Source organism: Oenanthe melanoleuca, chromosome 2, assembly GCF_029582105.1.
Source record: "Oenanthe melanoleuca isolate GR-GAL-2019-014 chromosome 2, OMel1.0, whole genome shotgun sequence".
NCBI lineage: Eukaryota > Metazoa > Chordata > Aves > Passeriformes > Muscicapidae > Oenanthe > Oenanthe melanoleuca.
Window position 1 is genome coordinate 34,056,804 of NC_079335.1, and position 17,480 is coordinate 34,074,283.

The following is a 17,480-nucleotide window of genomic DNA, read 5'->3' on the forward strand; positions in this document are numbered from 1 at the left end:
CATTTGCTCTGTTATTATTGCTAGGGTGGGAAATATAAGAAGATTATATATATTATTCATTTCTATTAAAATACAGCTTTCCACTAAGAATGGGTTGCAGATGGTATGACCACATTTAATAATACTGCAACATTAGTGTGCCAAGTATTTTACCAAGCAAGCGAGTCAGTATGTGTAGGTTAAGCATCTGTTGTGGAGCTTTGCAAGAAATACACAGAATTCAAACCAAGTGGGAGATTAATTTAGCTTAAATTCTGAAATTCCATTTCTTTCCTATTTTGGTTGCTTTAGTACTAAGTGCCATTTTTAAGCATGAGCATCAAAATACACTCCAAAAATTAGATGATGTTTCTTATCGTCTTAGAAAAGTATAAGTCTTACCTTAAATTATCTTCAGAAGGTTGGGGGTTTTGTTTATTTGTTTGTTTTAAAGATATACAGTGTAGGGTGTTAGAAAACCTCCGGAAGCGTCAAAGTGTGTATATATCTTTTTGATTATGAGGAAGTTTCAGTTACAGTGTCATGCTCAATAACTCCTGCCTTTTGAACTTCATCCACAGACATATAATGCCTTTGTCTTGCCTCAGTTTTTCGTGTCTTTTTTTTTTTTTTGAGCAATGATAATTTTCTGTCTTCCTTCATCTTAGCCCCCAAACTAGTCCTAATCATCCAGCTTTTTGTGTTCTCCTCAGACAGTTTTTCTTCTTCTGTAGTCATTCCTTTTCTTTACCTTCTTCTCCTCTTTGGCCTGCCACTCTGTACTCCACTCACCTTGCCAAGCGTTGATGAAGGGAAAACTTAGGCCTGGAAATCAATGAGTCTGCCAACAACTCATACACTGAGCTTCTTCCTGCCCTTCTAATATGCATCCTTCAGTTTAGTGTTCCCTGATGACCTGTGCAACTTGGCTACTTTCAAATGCTGGCAGTTTCTCTATGCTGCAGTGACTGGCCTTTAAAGGTTTTAAGTCCTCATAACTCAAGAATATAAATGGTATTCAGGTGTCTCTAAATCATACTTGGCAGTCATTGATATAGGTCCAGCTCATAAAGACCTTTTGCTGCTGTCAGCTACATTTCTAGGGAAAATAGTTTATGCCCAAATGCATAAAGTGTTTTTCTCTGAATTGAATTTCTGCAATGCTTATTACAGTGCACATATGGAAACTTCACCATTTTTTTCTTTTTCTTTTTTTTTTTTAATAATGTTGCTTCAGTCTTATATAGGAAAATGCTTAATTTGGTTTTCATGCACTAAAGGACTGTTAGAACATTTTCTCAACTGTATTAGTTATTTCACTTGTTTCCATAAATCCTTTTTTGCAGATATTTTAATTTTCTATGGTTACTCCGAAGTGTGCATTGGAACTATGGGTTTCAAGCAAGCTTTCTAGAAACTTTAATTCCTGTGAAGAACGCATAATGTGTATGTCCATATACACAGATATATATATTTTACAGGAAAAGAGTTGTTTAGAATGAGTGAAATTGCAGTCTGGTGACACAGAATCTCCATCTTTCAGACCTACTTGCAAAATCAGATGTGGATAAGCAGCAGCACTCACTCTTCTCGCTAGAGTTAATGTGTTTTTTGAAATAACAAAGATCAGCAAAACCAGACCCAAAAGCACTTGTTTACTGCCTCAGCAAGGATTCACGTGTGGCTCTTCAGGCATCTGCATTCAAATGTCTTCATCTCTTATATTACCTTCCTGTTGTGGCCCTTTTTTGTTGTTGTACTTGGAAATTCAAAACATCACAAGCATGGGGGTTGTAAAAGTAAATGAGTAAGTCTGTTGCTCCTTTGGTAGGACTTTTGCCTTACTTGGAGTTGTAATAGTGAAATTCACATTTCTTCTATGTCAGTTTCTGTTCACGAAGCTGGAAGACAAAACCTGCTGCTGTGAGTAGGTCATAGTCAAGGTGTACTTCCTGGGTAACCAGAAATCCTCTTTGGACAGTGGGAATCTGAGGAATCTCTTTTTCATAAAGCAGAGGTACATAGCTGACACCTGTGTGCCCTTGTAAAGGATTTCACAACTGTTACAGTGTAAGTCTGCTGTCTGTTTAGGTTTTCAAACATTGAATTACAAATCCTGAGATAACAAGGAATTCTCATGTAAACTGATAAAGTTGGTTAAGGTTTTGGCTCCTTGGAAATAGCCCTTCAAATTCTCTTCACAGTCTGCTGCTCATTTGATGTTTCTTAGCTGACTCATTACCAAGATTCAAGCTAAATGACACTGGCAACTTGTGTACTTACAAGAGAATTCTTGATCAAACCCAGTGCTGTTATAAATTGCTGAGATTCTAGTATGAGGTTACATATGTATGTACAGAAAAATTGTTCCATAACTCCCCTAGAAAAGTACTTCAGGTAGGTCAGGTTATATAGATTTTACGGACAGGCATCTCCAGCTAGCTCCAAGTGTGGATGGAGCACATCAAGACTGAGGCAGGCTTAAACATGAGAAGTTTTTTTTCTCAGCAAACCTCTGAGAACAGAACTACTTGCCTTGTTTCAGTCTTCTGTTCTTTTCTATGCTGCTGGGAAAAAAAAAAAAGCCCTGAATACAGGTTTTGTGGAATTACCCAGATTCCTGCTCTTCTTTTTGATGGTGGTTCAAGGGGAGTTTGGAGATTGCAGTGAGAAAAATTCTGACATTTTTAGCAAAGTTAGCAGTTTCTTCATATGAGCTTTCCCAGATGTGAATTACAGTTTCCAGCCTCCGAAATAAATAATTGCTATTTTTATTTATAGATATTTCACACTATTTTTGGGTGATAATTTTGCTGTAATTGAGATGTAGCTTAAAGATGTAGTTTTGGTGGAAGCTCTTCTTTCTGAATGATAAGCAATAAAATCTTCTGGGATGGATTTACTCACTTGATGCTAATTAAGTGTGAAAAATTCTCTAAGCTATATTCTTAGTCATATGTTGTGTGTTCTAAGTGTCAGGATAACCAAAGGTTCATTGAAAAATGAAGAAAAAAAAGGTAATTCTTGCAGGTTTTAGTTTTTTCTCTTGTATCTATTGCTCCAAATGTGGACAACTTTTGGGGACTAATATAGTTTATACATGGATAGAGATATTAATTAGGTAATTAGGACTGACACCAGCATGCAACTGTTCCCTGAGATGGCCAGTTCATGCAAGGGAAATTCATAATGTGCTTCTCTTTTTTGTGAATTAAAAATATATTTAATTATAGTGGCACAGCTTTTATTCGTCTTTCTTCCCAATGCATTTTGTATTGTCTCTTACCCATTTTTAATTTTTTTTTTCGCTGTAGTTGGTGGAAACGTGGATTGGAAGCAGATAGCAAGTATTCAGGAATCCATTGGTGAAACTAGCTCCCAAAGTGTTGTTGTTGCTGTAGACAGGTACTGTACAAAATTTCTTTTGTCAACTGAAGTTTTTTAAGCAGTATTGGAATACCCTGTGCTAAGAAAAGGACCTTATTAATTTAATAATTTATTCAGAAAAAACCTACATACAACTGCCATAGAGAAGTGCTTTTCAGTTTGGGGAGTGGGGGGGATGTATTTTTTTTTTTTTATAATGGGTATTTTTGCAAGAAGGAACAGAGCAAAGATTAAGCAAGAAGGTTTTTTAGTGAGAAAAAATTACTACAGAAGACTTGCAAAATGAAGTCTGCTGTAGTGTCTGCTGAATCTTAATTTGCTGTATATAGTAACAGATAGCAAATCTCATTTTGCCTTAGTACTGAGGGTATTATTGTCATACTCTTTTTCTCCTAAATGTAATTACTGACTTCCTGCTTTCCTCTAGGTTATGTAGATGTTGTCTGAAATGACCAAAATTATTATTCCAGTCTTCCGTTCTGTGAATCACATTTCTTTTAACTGGATTTGGCTAGGCAGAATACATATTATGAACATTCCTTGTTTATATCATACAGTAGTGATCAGACTGTAGTGTTCATGGATTTTGCTAGCTCAGCATATAAGAAATCAGAATATAAAATTTTCTTAATGGTTGTCAAAATTGATTAAGAGGTATCATTTTGAAGGGTTACAAACATTTTTATGGTTGAAGTACAGGCAGCAATAAAAAGTTGTCTTGCAGTAAAATCACGTCAAGTGCACTGGAAGCTTGATGTCAAACACATAATACCTGTTTAGGTTTGCAGTGTCCCTCCCTGCTTCATAATGAGAAGTGTTTCAAATACCTACTTGTCATGGCAAATGGATATTAAGCACTCTGGAGATGTTTGAGTTCTGTATTTGGATCAGGGATGATAAAAGGTCACAGTGTTCTCACTATGTCTTTACTAAGTGTTCTTTAATGAATAATGGATAGTCAGAGGGTGACTACATATTATTAAGAAAAACAAGACAAGGAAGCTTGAATACATTTAACAGATGCTTTTCTTAAGAAATTTTAACCATGTCTTTTAACTGCACTTTGCAGAATATTTACAGGATCTACAAGGTTGGATGGAAATGCTATTGGTAGGTCTCATCTCTTCCCTACCCCTCCCTACCTCTGTGAACTAAACCTTGGAAAAACACTGCATTAAAACCTGTGGTCATTTAACAGTGGATTTCGTTCGCTGGCTTTGTGCTGTGTCTATGGACGAGCTGCTGTCTGCTACACACCCTCGAATGTTTAGTCTGCAGAAGATTGTGGAGATTTCCTATTACAACATGGGCCGGATAAGGTTACAGTGGTCTAGGATCTGGGAAGTTATTGGCGATCATTTTAATAAGGTATCCCTGCTAATGCTTGTAGTGCATACTCCTCCAGTTATTGATACAGATAATGTTATGTTGAGATTTATTGGAAAATCGTGTTCTTGTATGAATCAGAATGGTTTTTCTGTCCTTCTTTATAAGCTTAAACAAACAAAAATTATAAAGCCAGAAAAACCTGAGAGAAAGCAGAGGTATACTATATAAAACAGAAGTATACGTTAAGTTATTTATCATGATCTGAGTCTAGAACTGGCTGCTGTTAGTTTTGTGTTGTAATTTTTGGGGGTGTTTCATGACACTTGGTTTAAGAGGTTGTCTTCAAGTCTAAATTGACTGTTTATCAAAAATGTTTGACATGCATTTTTAATACAGCTGTTGAAGTCTTTTTTTAGATAGCTTGCGTATTTTTAGGAGATTTTAAATGCCAGGTTATTTAACGTAGAAAATAGCTGGAATTAGTTGGGGATTATTGAATTGCATGAACTGGAATTGACTACTGTTTAATTTCGTTAATTTTCCAGTACTGCTTAGTTCTCTGTTATCAACTGTAAAGGCAGCTTGTGCTGAATCCATAAGAATTCTGAAGCTTACTCTGCATTTTTATTCTACATTCTCAGGTTGGCTGCAATCCCAATGAAGATGTAGCTATTTTTGCAGTGGACTCATTAAGGCAATTGTCAATGAAATTCTTGGAAAAAGGAGAACTTGCTAATTTCAGATTCCAGAAGGACTTCCTAAGACCGTTTGAACATATCATGAAGAGAAACAGGTAATAACATATAATTAACTGAGTTGCCTGAGATCACAAGCATCAACTTTTGCAATTAATGTTTCAAATTGCTTTTGTAAAATCAGTCGTTAGAGAATTATACCAGTCTAATTGATTATGTAATTTAGTTTAAAAAATTCTTGTTTATTATCCTAATTTAGGTCTCCTACTATTCGAGACATGGTCGTACGGTGTATTGCGCAGATGGTGAATTCCCAGGCTGCTAACATTCGTTCTGGCTGGAAAAACATTTTTTCAGTGTTTCATCTGGCAGCCTCAGATCAGGATGAAAGTATAGTGGAACTGGCATTCCAGACTACAGGACACATTGTCAGTGAGTATGGACGACATTCAGACATCATGGAATGAGTGTCACTCCAGAGCCCAAGAAGCTTTGTTTGTGGACTCAACAGCCTGCATAGTAGAGCCTGCTTCATATCTTGGAACCAATGAATTGCACTTTCCAATCAGTCCTCTGGGAAAATACTTACCAGTCATTCAATAAGATTAGAGTTAACTGGTTTTCTTTATGCGTTTTAAAAAGGATGTTTGTAGCATTCTGTAGTAAAAACAACTCACGCCTTAGATAATTCTGTTTAATGTGTACATTTTTATTTAAGTGAACTATTCTGATGTTTCCCCTAGGAAAAAAAAAAGATGTACATATTTTATTAATATGTTGTTTGCTTATCTTTTTCTGTGTTTTGAGAGAAAGTGCTGAGCTAGAGTGAACTGATAATTTTTTTCTCTCTATTCTAATGCAGATCCCAGGCTTTAAGGGATCTCTTTATTCTGTCTGAACCTCTGCAAGTCTATATAGCTGTTTTATCATTGATGAAGCACTTCTTTTCTTCAAAGTAGCTATTTAAAAACAAGGCAACACGTTCCTCGGGAGGAGGTCCATTAGTAGATAGAACTCCATGCTTCGTGCACCCCTTTTAAGCTCTGGTGGCACAGACTAGTGTTGGACAGTAAGCCTATTGCTCTAGTCTTGCTTGACTGCTACATTTCTCTGCTTTAGTCTAGATGCTAACTTAATTTATTTTAAACACTCACTGTCAAAATGAAATGCCCTCTGGATATCTTTTTGTACTCTTTTATTTTTTCTTTAGTTTTTCTTATTACTCAGGCATTTGACAGCACCAATCAATGAACCAGTCTCTCATGACTTCTGTTACAGTCAGTTCATGTTAGAATTAATAGATTTTAAAGCATGACCCTTTTTTCTTCTCGTGTTCACACTTTTCTCTCAGCAATCGTGTTTGAAAAACACTTCCCAGCGACCATAGATTCTTTCCAGGATGCAGTGAAGTGCTTGTCTGAGTTTGCCTGCAATGCAGCATTTCCAGACACCAGTATGGAAGCGATCCGCCTCATTCGCCACTGTGCAAAATACGTGTCTGACAGGCCTCAGGTATGGTCTGTGTTAGCTAAATTACAAGAGCTTTTATAAAGAAAAAGTAGTTATGCTCAACTTACTGGCTTCCCTTCAAGCTTCATGGATTAATGAGAAATGTACTTTATTCAGAAACAATAGGAGTATAAAAAGCCACAGGCTTTGAAAGTCAGTGATTTTTCTTTTCTTTTATTCCCCTTTGCCCATCCCTGCCACCCAGTTCATCTGGTGACTAGCATTCCTGAGAGTTGTTGGATATCAGCATATCTCAGGATCTGCTCTCTGCAGAGAAATGTGAAGAACTGTATATTAGCATAACCAAAAATGCTTGATGTCCTCAAAATGTTATGATTAGAGATCCTCACTTTCAGAGCTGTCTCTATAAAAATGAGAGCAAGAGACTCAGACTGAACTGCAAGCAAAAACTGGTGCTTGAACGTGTAATCTTATTTATTTTTTTAAATTTATGCTTCATAATATGCTAAGCATTAATTTGAAAAACACTTAACTTTCTCAGTGTTACTGTTTTTATTGCCAGCTCATCTGAGGTATCAGGGTGTAATACTGTTGCAGGAGGGATTGTTGTCTTTTGAAGAATCTAACTTTAGTGATTGTATAACTGTGTGTTTCCTTCTAAAGGCATTCAAGGAATATACAAGTGATGATATGAATGTAGCTCCTGAAGACAGAGTGTGGGTGCGAGGATGGTTCCCAATTCTCTTTGAGTTGTCCTGTATCATCAATAGATGCAAATTAGATGTAAGAACCAGGTAACAATCAGTATTTGTAATTCAAATTTTGAAAGGCTTACTTTACATTTTTAAAACAAAAACAACTCTTGGTAAATGCAGTCACTATGAAATGACTTACGTATTTAATTTGGGTGATACCACTGTGGAAACAACAAACATCTTTTAAATAGACACTGGATTAGAGAAATTAAGTCTATGTTCTGTACATCTGAAATTTTGATTTTCTTTTATGATTTTTTTTAATAAACAATGAAAGCTATGTAGTTGTGATTGCATTTTGTCTTGCTTACCCTACTTACCTTGGAGATTTAAAAACTGGTTTTATACCATGATTCATTAAGTGGTTGAGGGTTGCAGAAACAGTTAAAAAAAAGCAAAGCTGTACTCTGATCTCATGTAAAACTTTCTTATTTTCCTGGAATATGGTTTTCCATTATAAAGTGTATTCAGTTGCAGTTCTGATGTGAAGTATTTGTACACAAATAACTAAGTTTACACATTGGCATTTGAGCTGTGCATCTGGACTCCCTTTTATAGTTGGTGAAGGTTAATACTTGTTTCTAGACTTCTGTACTTTTTAACTGGAAATACTTGTTTATTAATTTTTTGTGGCCCTTGGTAAAGGAGTTGGTTTGCTATTTTAATTTTAAATTACCACAACTCTCAAAAATATTTTTAGCTGTTACCTGCAACTTATATTTTGTGTACTCATGTGTATGTATAATGTTCTCAACAGTATTCAAATTATTGCTGCTGTAGTTGTACTTACTTGGTCTCATTCATGTCTTTCTGTAACTCTTAGTATAAGTTGTTCTTTCTTCATTTCAGGGGCTTAACAGTAATGTTTGAAATAATGAAGACATATGGCCATACTTATGAAAAACACTGGTGGCAAGATTTGTTTCGGATTGTCTTCAGGATATTTGACAACATGAAACTGCCAGAACAGCAGACTGAGGTAATAAAAGAGGAAGAGGATCATTTACATGAGAACTACATTTAATATAGCTGTGTAATATAGCTTTGTCAAGTAATATAGGGTAAACCTCAAAACTTGGATAGAGGACCTGTGGTTCTAGTAGCCTTGTTTTGTTTTAATGGCATTCTGTTGGCAGGTGTTGTCACTTTCTTCATTTTTTAAAGCCATATGTGTAAAAGGCCTAGTAGTTTACACTAGGAACAAATGAAGAATAGCATAAAATGCAATGTATCTAGGATTTGTAAGAGCTGTAATTTTACATGTCATGTTTGGAATCTAAGACACACAGCATGCTCACTTGAGTTGAGACTTGTAATCAGCAATAAAGTCACAATTAGAAGAAATAAATTCTATTAGTTGGAAATTTTTTGATGACAAGGCAAAAAAAAACCCCTCAGCCAAATAGAAATCAAAGAAACCCATAACCAACCCACAAACAAACAAAAACCACCCAAAACAGCACTCTGCTGTCATTGCACACTTTTGACCAACCATCTGGGTTATGATCTGTCAAACCAGAACCAGCTACTGTTCTGAAAAACAACTGAAATGGGCTTTAAAATGTAACTAATGTGTAAATTAGAAGTTAGATCAAAATTGTCAATTTTTTGGAAGGCTTTGTCTGGCTGTTTGGAGTAGGACATATCTCAATTTTTTTTTTCCCCTGGAAAATACTTAAACACAGCTTTAGCTTGGTGTTTCATTATTGAGCTAGGATTGGACACTAAGACAGTTGTTAATATTTGTCTGTTCCTGTAGTTCTTTTTAATCCTGCTAGTTAGCAAAGCAGGAGTCCAGGCTCCAAATTTTGAGGTTTTGAGATACAGAAATGAATTTAATGTCATTATAACATAAATTGAGTAAATAAAAATGTTCATCTATATTTGTATCCAGAAGTTTCACCTTAACTCTTCTTTTTTTTGACTCCTAGAAAGCCGAATGGATGACTACTACCTGTAACCATGCACTTTATGCAATATGTGATGTATTTACACAGTATTTAGAAGTACTTAGTGATGTTCTTTTGGATGATATATTTGCACAGCTGTACTGGTGTGTGCAGCAAGGTAAGAACTGTACAAATTATGTTAAAACAATATTAACATTTTACTCTGTTGCATGTGAATAAACAAATACACTGTTTGTCTCTTACAGACAATGAGCAACTGGCACGATCTGGTACAAACTGTTTGGAGAATGTTGTCATTCTTAATGGTGAAAAGTTTACCCTAGAAATCTGGGATAAAACTTGCACTTGCATGCTGGATATTTTCAAAACTACAATCCCTCATGCGTAAGACAACTGTTAATATTTTTACTTTGTAAGATAGATTAACTAGATGATTTACCCATTTCAAACTCCTAGATATCTCATAGGTGGGGTGAACAAAAAGCTGTTAAGTGTGGACTGAAGAGAAACAGACTTACTTGTAACATGATGATAAATTTGGTGTAGGTATTCTTCTGTATTGTTAAAGTGTTCAAAACTAAAATACTGTATAGGGTATTAGCAAAAAAAAAAAAAAAAAAAAACAACAAAACCAACAACCCCCAGAATGTAACATGAATCAGTATTAAGGTTTTGGCTTTTTGGAGAAGTCCTATCTGATTTTTTTGTTTTTTTTTTTTTTTTTTGTAATAAAAGATTCAGGCTTTACTGTTTGTAATAACATGTGGAGCTTTTTCCATGAAATACTAAATACTGCAACAGTCTTACAGATTTAAGTCTTTGTGGTTTATGGTTAATTTCCATCATATGTTTCTATGAATCTCAGTATTTTTGTGAAAATTACCTTGGATATTTGGTAACTCTTTCCATTCATATCATAACTCTGTGTGAGATTTCTTGGAGTAAGGCTGTACCATTCCAAATGCTGTACTTAATCCAGTTCATATTGTTTGCTTCTGGGTCCTACTTGAGGCCTGAAGAAAACTGAAGCAAAAGGAACTTACCTCATGTCAGTCTTTCCTTAATTTTAGAGTTGTATATCAGATAGCACTGAGAGCTTCATTCATCCATTAAAAGATAAAATCTGTCACTACCTCACCTATTTTTTAATGTAAGTAGGTATAAATTAATTCCATCATTTTAAAATGAAGCTGAAATGTTTGGGAGCTAGCAAGTTACTCCTGCATTTTGATAACTGCCAAAAATAAAATTAGAACCCAAATCTCTGGATGTAAAAGTCCAGTTGAATTAACCCTAACTTACTGTGGCCTGTAGTTGGAAAGATTTCGAAGTTAATATTCACTAGCAGAACATTAGCTTTGGTTTTAACATATGATCAAGACTTAAATTTCTGGGTATTTTTGTAGTTGAATATTAGAAACCTTTCTAGAGCAGTATTTTGGATATCTTAATATGTTGACATACTCAAAATATTCTTGTTGCCTTTATTATATCTAATTTGAATTATGTGCATTATTCACTTTGATGTTGAGGCCCTTCTGCTTCTCTAATGGCTTATTTTTCTTAGGAGAGTATCCAACTCTTTCCTTTAACTTTTTCTTGTTCTTATAATCTTCCTATACCATCTTTTGAGGACTTCATTGTATTATTCCTTCATAAATTTCTGAGAGGTTCCCAACTTCCATAGTCTTATTTTGATTTTATGTGAGAGTAGTCATCGTTTTTTTCCTTCTCTTTCTGAGTCCTAGGAGGACACTACTTTTTTCGTCCCTTTTTATGGAATTTGGTTCTTTTTCTGAGACTCCTTGTTTGGCTGACATTTCATGTTTTAATATCTTAGTCCCTCTATTAGCCTTTTTTTCTTGCAATGGAGCTTTTCTTGCCCTCCCATCCGTAGTTTTTTATTGTTTTCTTTTTCCACAAGGCAGTTTTAATACTCCACCAGCTTGTTGTGGTGGCTGCCTGAGTGCTTAGAGAAGGCAAATGATCTTTTTTACTTTTGTTTTTCCATGCCTGGAAGTAACACAGTAGTTAATGTTGAAATGAAGACCGATAAATCACACAGTGGTATATATGAAAACTTCATGGGCAAGTGCTTTATTGCCAATTGTCTTCATACAGTCAGAGGCTGTGAATCTCTGGAGATTCATAAAGTATCTTCTGGCAGAAGTTCTTATTAGTCTGATCAGGTAGAGTTACATTTGTTCTTTTTTTACATTCATATGAAACATCATTCCAGGTGTTGTACAGTTTCTCTAATTTAAGAGCTGCAACTTTGGCAGCACCAGTTCTTAGTTGCAGTATCAGCCTCTGCTGGTTCTTGCCAAGTTACTTTTTTGTAAAGAGAGTTGATCGTATTTCCTTGTTTGGAAAATGTGCTATAATTTTTACTGAACTACCAATTTCTGCAAGGATCAGTTACTAGAAAACCACAAACCATACTGCTGCCAAGCTTCTACAGGCCACTGAGGTGTTGATAGCTGAAGATACTAATATAGAATGGCTCAGAATGGCTGAAGTTGGAAAGGGCTCTGGAGGTTTTGTGGTCCAGCCCCTGTGCTTAGGCATGGCCACCCAGAGCATTTTTCCCAGGACATGTCCTGACTTTGAAATATCTTCAAGGAGGGAAGCTCCACAGCCTTGCTGGGTGACCTCTGCCTTGTGCTTGATCGCCCTCACAGGGAAAAAGTGTTTCCTAATGCTCATAGGGAACCTCCTGTGTTTGTGCCATTGCCTCTGCTCCTGGCATTGTGAATTGCTGGAAAAAGGCTGGCTCTGCTTTGCCCCCACATTTCAGATATTTATAGTATGTTGATGAGATGTCCTGAGCCTTTTCTTCTCCAGGTTGGGCAGTCCCTGTTGTCTCAGACTTGCCTCACTGGAGAGATGCTCTAGTTCCTTCCTCACTTTGTGACTCCTTGCTGAATCTCCTTCAGTAGGTCTGTCTCTCTCAAACTGGGGAGCCCAGGGCAGGCAACTATGCTGAGCAGAGGGGCAGGGTCCCCTCACACAGCCCAGGATAGTGTTTGCTTTCTCTGCAGGCCAAGCTGCTTCCCAGCTGGGCAGCCCCCAGCATGTCCTGAGGCGTGGGCATGTTCCTCCCCAGGTGAAGAACTTAGTTCTTCCCTCATTGAGCTACGCAAGGTTTCCATCAGTGCATTTCTCCATTCTGTGGAGGTCGCTCTGGATAGCAGCACGACCCTCTGGTGTGTCAGTCACTCCTATTTTGGTGTCACCCAGCTTCCTGAGTGTCGTCTCTGCCCCATCACTCAGATCATTAAGGTGGACAGATTGGACCCAGTATTGACCCCTGGGGTGTACAACTGAACTCCAACTAGATTCTGTGCACCTAATCACCCTCCTCTTGGCTTGGCTGTTCAGTCAGTTTTCAGTCCAACTCACTGCTTATCTAGCTCGTCAATTTTTGCTTATTTTAATAGTTTCTTTTTCTTTTAGTTTAATTTCTGTTTATAATTTTTGTCAATTTAAATTTTCTGAAGCTTCATAAGAGTGAGTCTTGGCTTTCTGGTGCTGAGAAGTCCAGTGTGAGTGCCCTCTTGTCTTCAAAAAATTCAAGAGTTGGAATTGGTTCTTTGCACAAATTATGATAGTCTGGCCACTCTGGCTCATAATGGCTCATTATCCTAATACCTCAATTTATGTCCTTGCAGCTTTCAAGAATCAATTCAGTCCTCTGTTCTACGTTATTTGTTGCCTTATTACATGGCTCAGATTGTACCTTTTCTTATCTCCAATTTGTCTTTATAGTTATCCAGTATTCACTTTTCTGGACATTAGTGGTATATTCATTTAGAATGCTTAACTTGGTGAGGAAAGCTCTTCCTTAGGAAATGCAAACACAAATATTCAATATGTGCTACCACACACAGATTGAGACTAAAGAGTTTGAGATCCTGATTCAATCTTATTTTGCAGCAATGATTGGATAGAACAACAAATGATGGGACAACTTAGGTTATTTAATCCAATTTCCCTCAATTCTTGGCAGGCACAGTCTCAGTAAACTACAATCACTGTAGAAGTTTTTTAGTGCTAAGGTTAAGATTCTCAAGACAGAAGTGTCCTTGAGCAGGGAAGAGATCAGAAGTATTGTCATTAATTTGATACTTTATAACAGCAATGAATCCTGAGAGGAAGTAGTGAATTTTTAAGTGGAAAGAGAAACATAATCCTGGAATATAGTCCAGACACAGAATGCAGAACATCTCCAAATGTTGGTGTGATTTGTTCTGGAGTAGATTCATTCCTTATTCTAGGCCAAGCTTAATGCAGTGTGGGAGAAGAGGCCCACTAATGGCACTAAAACACTGCTTTAAGACAAATCCAGTATTTCTGAGAAAAACTAATCCACCTCGATACAGTCACCTTGTCCATCCAAGGTAGCGGCAAGAAACATTGAAGTTCAATACACACAGTGCTTACACTTTTAAACATGTGTGATAAAATGAAGTGCACTTAGAATTGAAATTAATGCAAAAAGCCCACACCATGTTGAAGGGGACTTTTTAGAGTGTTGGTACTGATTTATGTTTGAAATGTAGTAAATTTGGGACTGGTTTTGTGTTTTCAAGGCTGCTGACTTGGCGACCAGTTGGTGGGGAGTTCTGCTCTGGCTCTCCCTCTGATGCAAAAGAAAAACTGGTAAGCTGCTGAAATAAAAGAATAATTTAAGATTACAAGAGCTCAATACAAATGTGTTGTGATATGGAATAGGTGAAAAATATACTTGATTTAAATACAGTTTTGATTTACTTGAATTTTTTTTCCAGCTCAAGTGCTATTTAATGTTTAAAAATGGCAAGGAATTAGCTTATAAAGAAATGCGTATTTGTTTGCAGCAAAGTTGACTTCCAGAAATCGGCTGGAGGTAGTTACCTATGTTTGTTTTAGGTAATGCTCTGTGTCTAGCAGGTTACTCTGATACTGTATTTGGACTTTGAGTTGTTTTGTGGCTTGGGCCATGGTTTTCTTTTCATTTTGATGTATTGGTGAGAAACTGCTGAAGAGGGTTAGATTGACAGATTGACTTTTTCGTTTATTGCCTCCAAATTTTCCCTTGTAGTAAGACCCTTTATACCTATTTAAAGTAGAAAATTTGTATAACCATCAGATTTCTTCGTGTTGATTGAGTAAACTGATGTGAAGTCTGGATTTGCCTGCAAGTGACAGCCCTGTAGCTTCTTTGCTACTGATGAGAATTAGTTTAGCTTTTAGACATTCTCACAAGATAGCTGCACAAAGTTCCCTGTAGATTAATGAAGCACTTGATATAAGTTGCTCAAGGATGACGACCCCAAATGAGCTTTACTAAGAGAGTTTGACTCCCCCAATTTATCTTTATGAAGTGTTAACATAATTCAGCTTAAACAGAGAGTAAATGTTTGTGAGGGCCAGTTCTCATTACATGGGTATTGTACCTTCATGCTGTACCATGACTCATTTATAGTGGTTTGATATAAACATATTGGCTATATTTTTGATCCATTTATGTCAAATATAATAGCATGCATAAAAGGCAAATAAATGTCTTAGTCTTGACTAAAGTGAAAGATCTTTTTCCTTTGAAATTGTTTAACATTAATGTTTTTAAAAATTATTTTTGTCTTCAGTGTAAAAAGATCTTTTACAGCTTCAGAATTAACAGAACTTGTATAATAAATGATACTAAGGAAAAATGTTTTGGCTCTCTCATTTAGTAGGATAGAATCTTTGCAGGCTTTGGATATTTGAGTATTTTCATCACCTTTTTCTTTAGATTGCTCAAATATGCTGGAGTGTTTTGCTATCTGTAGATATGATACCTATTAAAATACATATTTTTACTTGGTAGAGATGAAAACCTTAGTTATCTACCGATATGAAAAGCTGAGCTGTTCTTTACAGGAACCTTACAGCAAACCTCCTACTCTTGATCTGGTAAAAGCTGTAGTAACTCTTGGGTGAGAGAAGAAATGCTTGGAGGGAATTCAAAACCTATCTGAAAAATGCTGCTCATCACCTTTTACGTGTACTAAAGTACTTGTTGCTTGTTAAATTTTCAGTTGTTTCTTAGTAGCTCATCTTTCTAGTACGTCTTTCATGAACATTCATAACAAATATGACTAAAGTGAATGGAAGTGCAGTGTGGCAACAGCTCTGAAGAGCACAGCACTATTACCAATTACCAGAAGTTTTCTGTAAGTTAATTACTAAATTTTTTTCTTTTCAGGATACAATCTCCCAGAAGTCAGTAGATATCCATGATTCCATCCAGCCTCGCTCTTCAGATGGACGCCCGTATCAGCCCAGCCCAGGGGCCACGGTAGCTGAAGAAACTAGTAAAGCCAGGCCAGCAGCAAGTGCGTGCTCTGCAGTGGTTTGGCATTTGGTGTCTGTTCAGAGTAGTATGGAGTACATGTTTGATATGTTAGTGTCTTAGGGTGACTGCATGATGCTTGTATTCCCAGTCTTATGTTCTGTTTATGCTGGATATTGAGGATAAACACTGGAGTGTTCAGTTACAGCTCCAACTACAACTTCAGAAGCATGATGTGAAGAAATCACATTGTTTAAATTTTTGTCTTCATGTCATATGACAAAATTCTCTTGGTCTCCTGTGGGTCCAAATTTTTGGCCTGTGTTTTAAAAATTTGAGTTCCAATGCAAGCTTCTAGGCTTTTTACTCAAAGCAAAATATTAAAAATAGAAGTCTCCTTACAATGCTGTGTGAGATTCCTTTTCTTAGGAGCAGAGATTTTTTGGTGCAACATGCAACAGAAGCAGTAGTTGGAAAAGAATTCTATCTATGATTTGGAGAGTGTATCAAGCCCTTATCCTTGTGCAGTTAACTGGTCATGTGATACATTAGTTCTTGCCACAGCTGCAAACAAGCAGTGATGCCAATGCAGTGCTAAGCTTCCTGCCTGGCAACAGTCTCTGGCTCTTGCTATTGCACTGAAGGTCCAAGTCACTCATTTTGGTGATTTTTAGGTAACATCGAACCAGGTTGATCCAATGTATCACAGACAACTTCACGAAACAGTTTTTTAAGAAGCTCCAATTGGTAACATGGTGATTTGTCCTGGTGTTAGTAATTCCAACAGGTGGATTCCAGGATTGGTTTACACACATGCTTAAAATTAAACTGTTCTTCAGCTTGGCCTCAAAACAGCTCAAAAAAGATATTTAGTTAACAAATAATTTTCTTTCTTTTAAAGAATTCCCAGAACAGAAATTATTTGCTGCTCTTTTGATCAAGTGTGTTGTACAGCTGGAACTCATTCAGACGATCGACAACATTGTGTTCTTCCCAGCAACTAGCAAAAAAGAGGATGCAGAGAATCTAGCAGCAGCACAGGTAAGTGGAAAAGATAGGTATCTCTCTCTCTAACACCTTTTCTTCCAAAGGTTTTAAGGTAAAGTTTCTTGAACTCCTGTAGCATCTGCTAATTTATAATTTTTACATGCATTGGAGAATTTTCATTGGACTGTCGAGATCTTTTACAACTTCCATTAAATTGCATTTGCTGTGCCGTTTGCAGCACAATGGAGATTAAAGCATGTATTGTTTAAAGGGAATTATGTAACTGGGATTTGGATACAACCTTTAATATAGTGTTAAGTACAAGTACAGATGTAAACAGGGTAGGATTGACTTGCCACAGGACTTTGCTGAACACAGCTGTGAATTTTTGCTTCAAATCTTTTTTTTTTTTCCTTTTCCTCTTTTTTCAATAGAGAGATGCAGTAGACTTTGATGTCCATGTGGATACACAGGATCAAGGGATGTATCGTTTCCTAACATCACAGCAGCTTTTCAAACTTCTCGATTGTCTGCTGGAGTCTCACAGATTTGCTAAAGCATTTAATTCAAACAATGAACAAAGAACTGCTCTCTGGAAAGCAGGTGAGTCAGTCCTCTTGGAGAAATACTTTGTGACAGTGTGAACTGACCC

General features: G+C 36.5%; 1 protein-coding gene across 2 annotated transcripts in view; it reads left to right on the forward strand.

Annotated features, from left to right (window-relative positions):
• ARFGEF1 (ADP ribosylation factor guanine nucleotide exchange factor 1) overlaps positions 1 to 17,480 on the forward strand; it is an 84,396-nt gene that overhangs the window by 63,154 nt on the left and 3,762 nt on the right. For both annotated transcript variants that reach the window (XM_056486070.1, XM_056486071.1), the window contains exons 23-36: positions 3,294 to 3,384; positions 4,436 to 4,476; positions 4,565 to 4,734; positions 5,337 to 5,488; positions 5,650 to 5,822; positions 6,742 to 6,902; positions 7,524 to 7,654; positions 8,465 to 8,594; positions 9,547 to 9,682; positions 9,771 to 9,909; positions 14,118 to 14,187; positions 15,755 to 15,884; positions 16,743 to 16,882; positions 17,263 to 17,431. In XM_056486070.1, the coding sequence (XP_056342045.1) occupies positions 3,294 to 3,384; positions 4,436 to 4,476; positions 4,565 to 4,734; positions 5,337 to 5,488; positions 5,650 to 5,822; positions 6,742 to 6,902; positions 7,524 to 7,654; positions 8,465 to 8,594; positions 9,547 to 9,682; positions 9,771 to 9,909; positions 14,118 to 14,187; positions 15,755 to 15,884; positions 16,743 to 16,882; positions 17,263 to 17,431 (1,833 nt within the window). The remainder of the gene's footprint in view (positions 1 to 3,293; positions 3,385 to 4,435; positions 4,477 to 4,564; positions 4,735 to 5,336; positions 5,489 to 5,649; positions 5,823 to 6,741; positions 6,903 to 7,523; positions 7,655 to 8,464; positions 8,595 to 9,546; positions 9,683 to 9,770; positions 9,910 to 14,117; positions 14,188 to 15,754; positions 15,885 to 16,742; positions 16,883 to 17,262; positions 17,432 to 17,480) is intronic.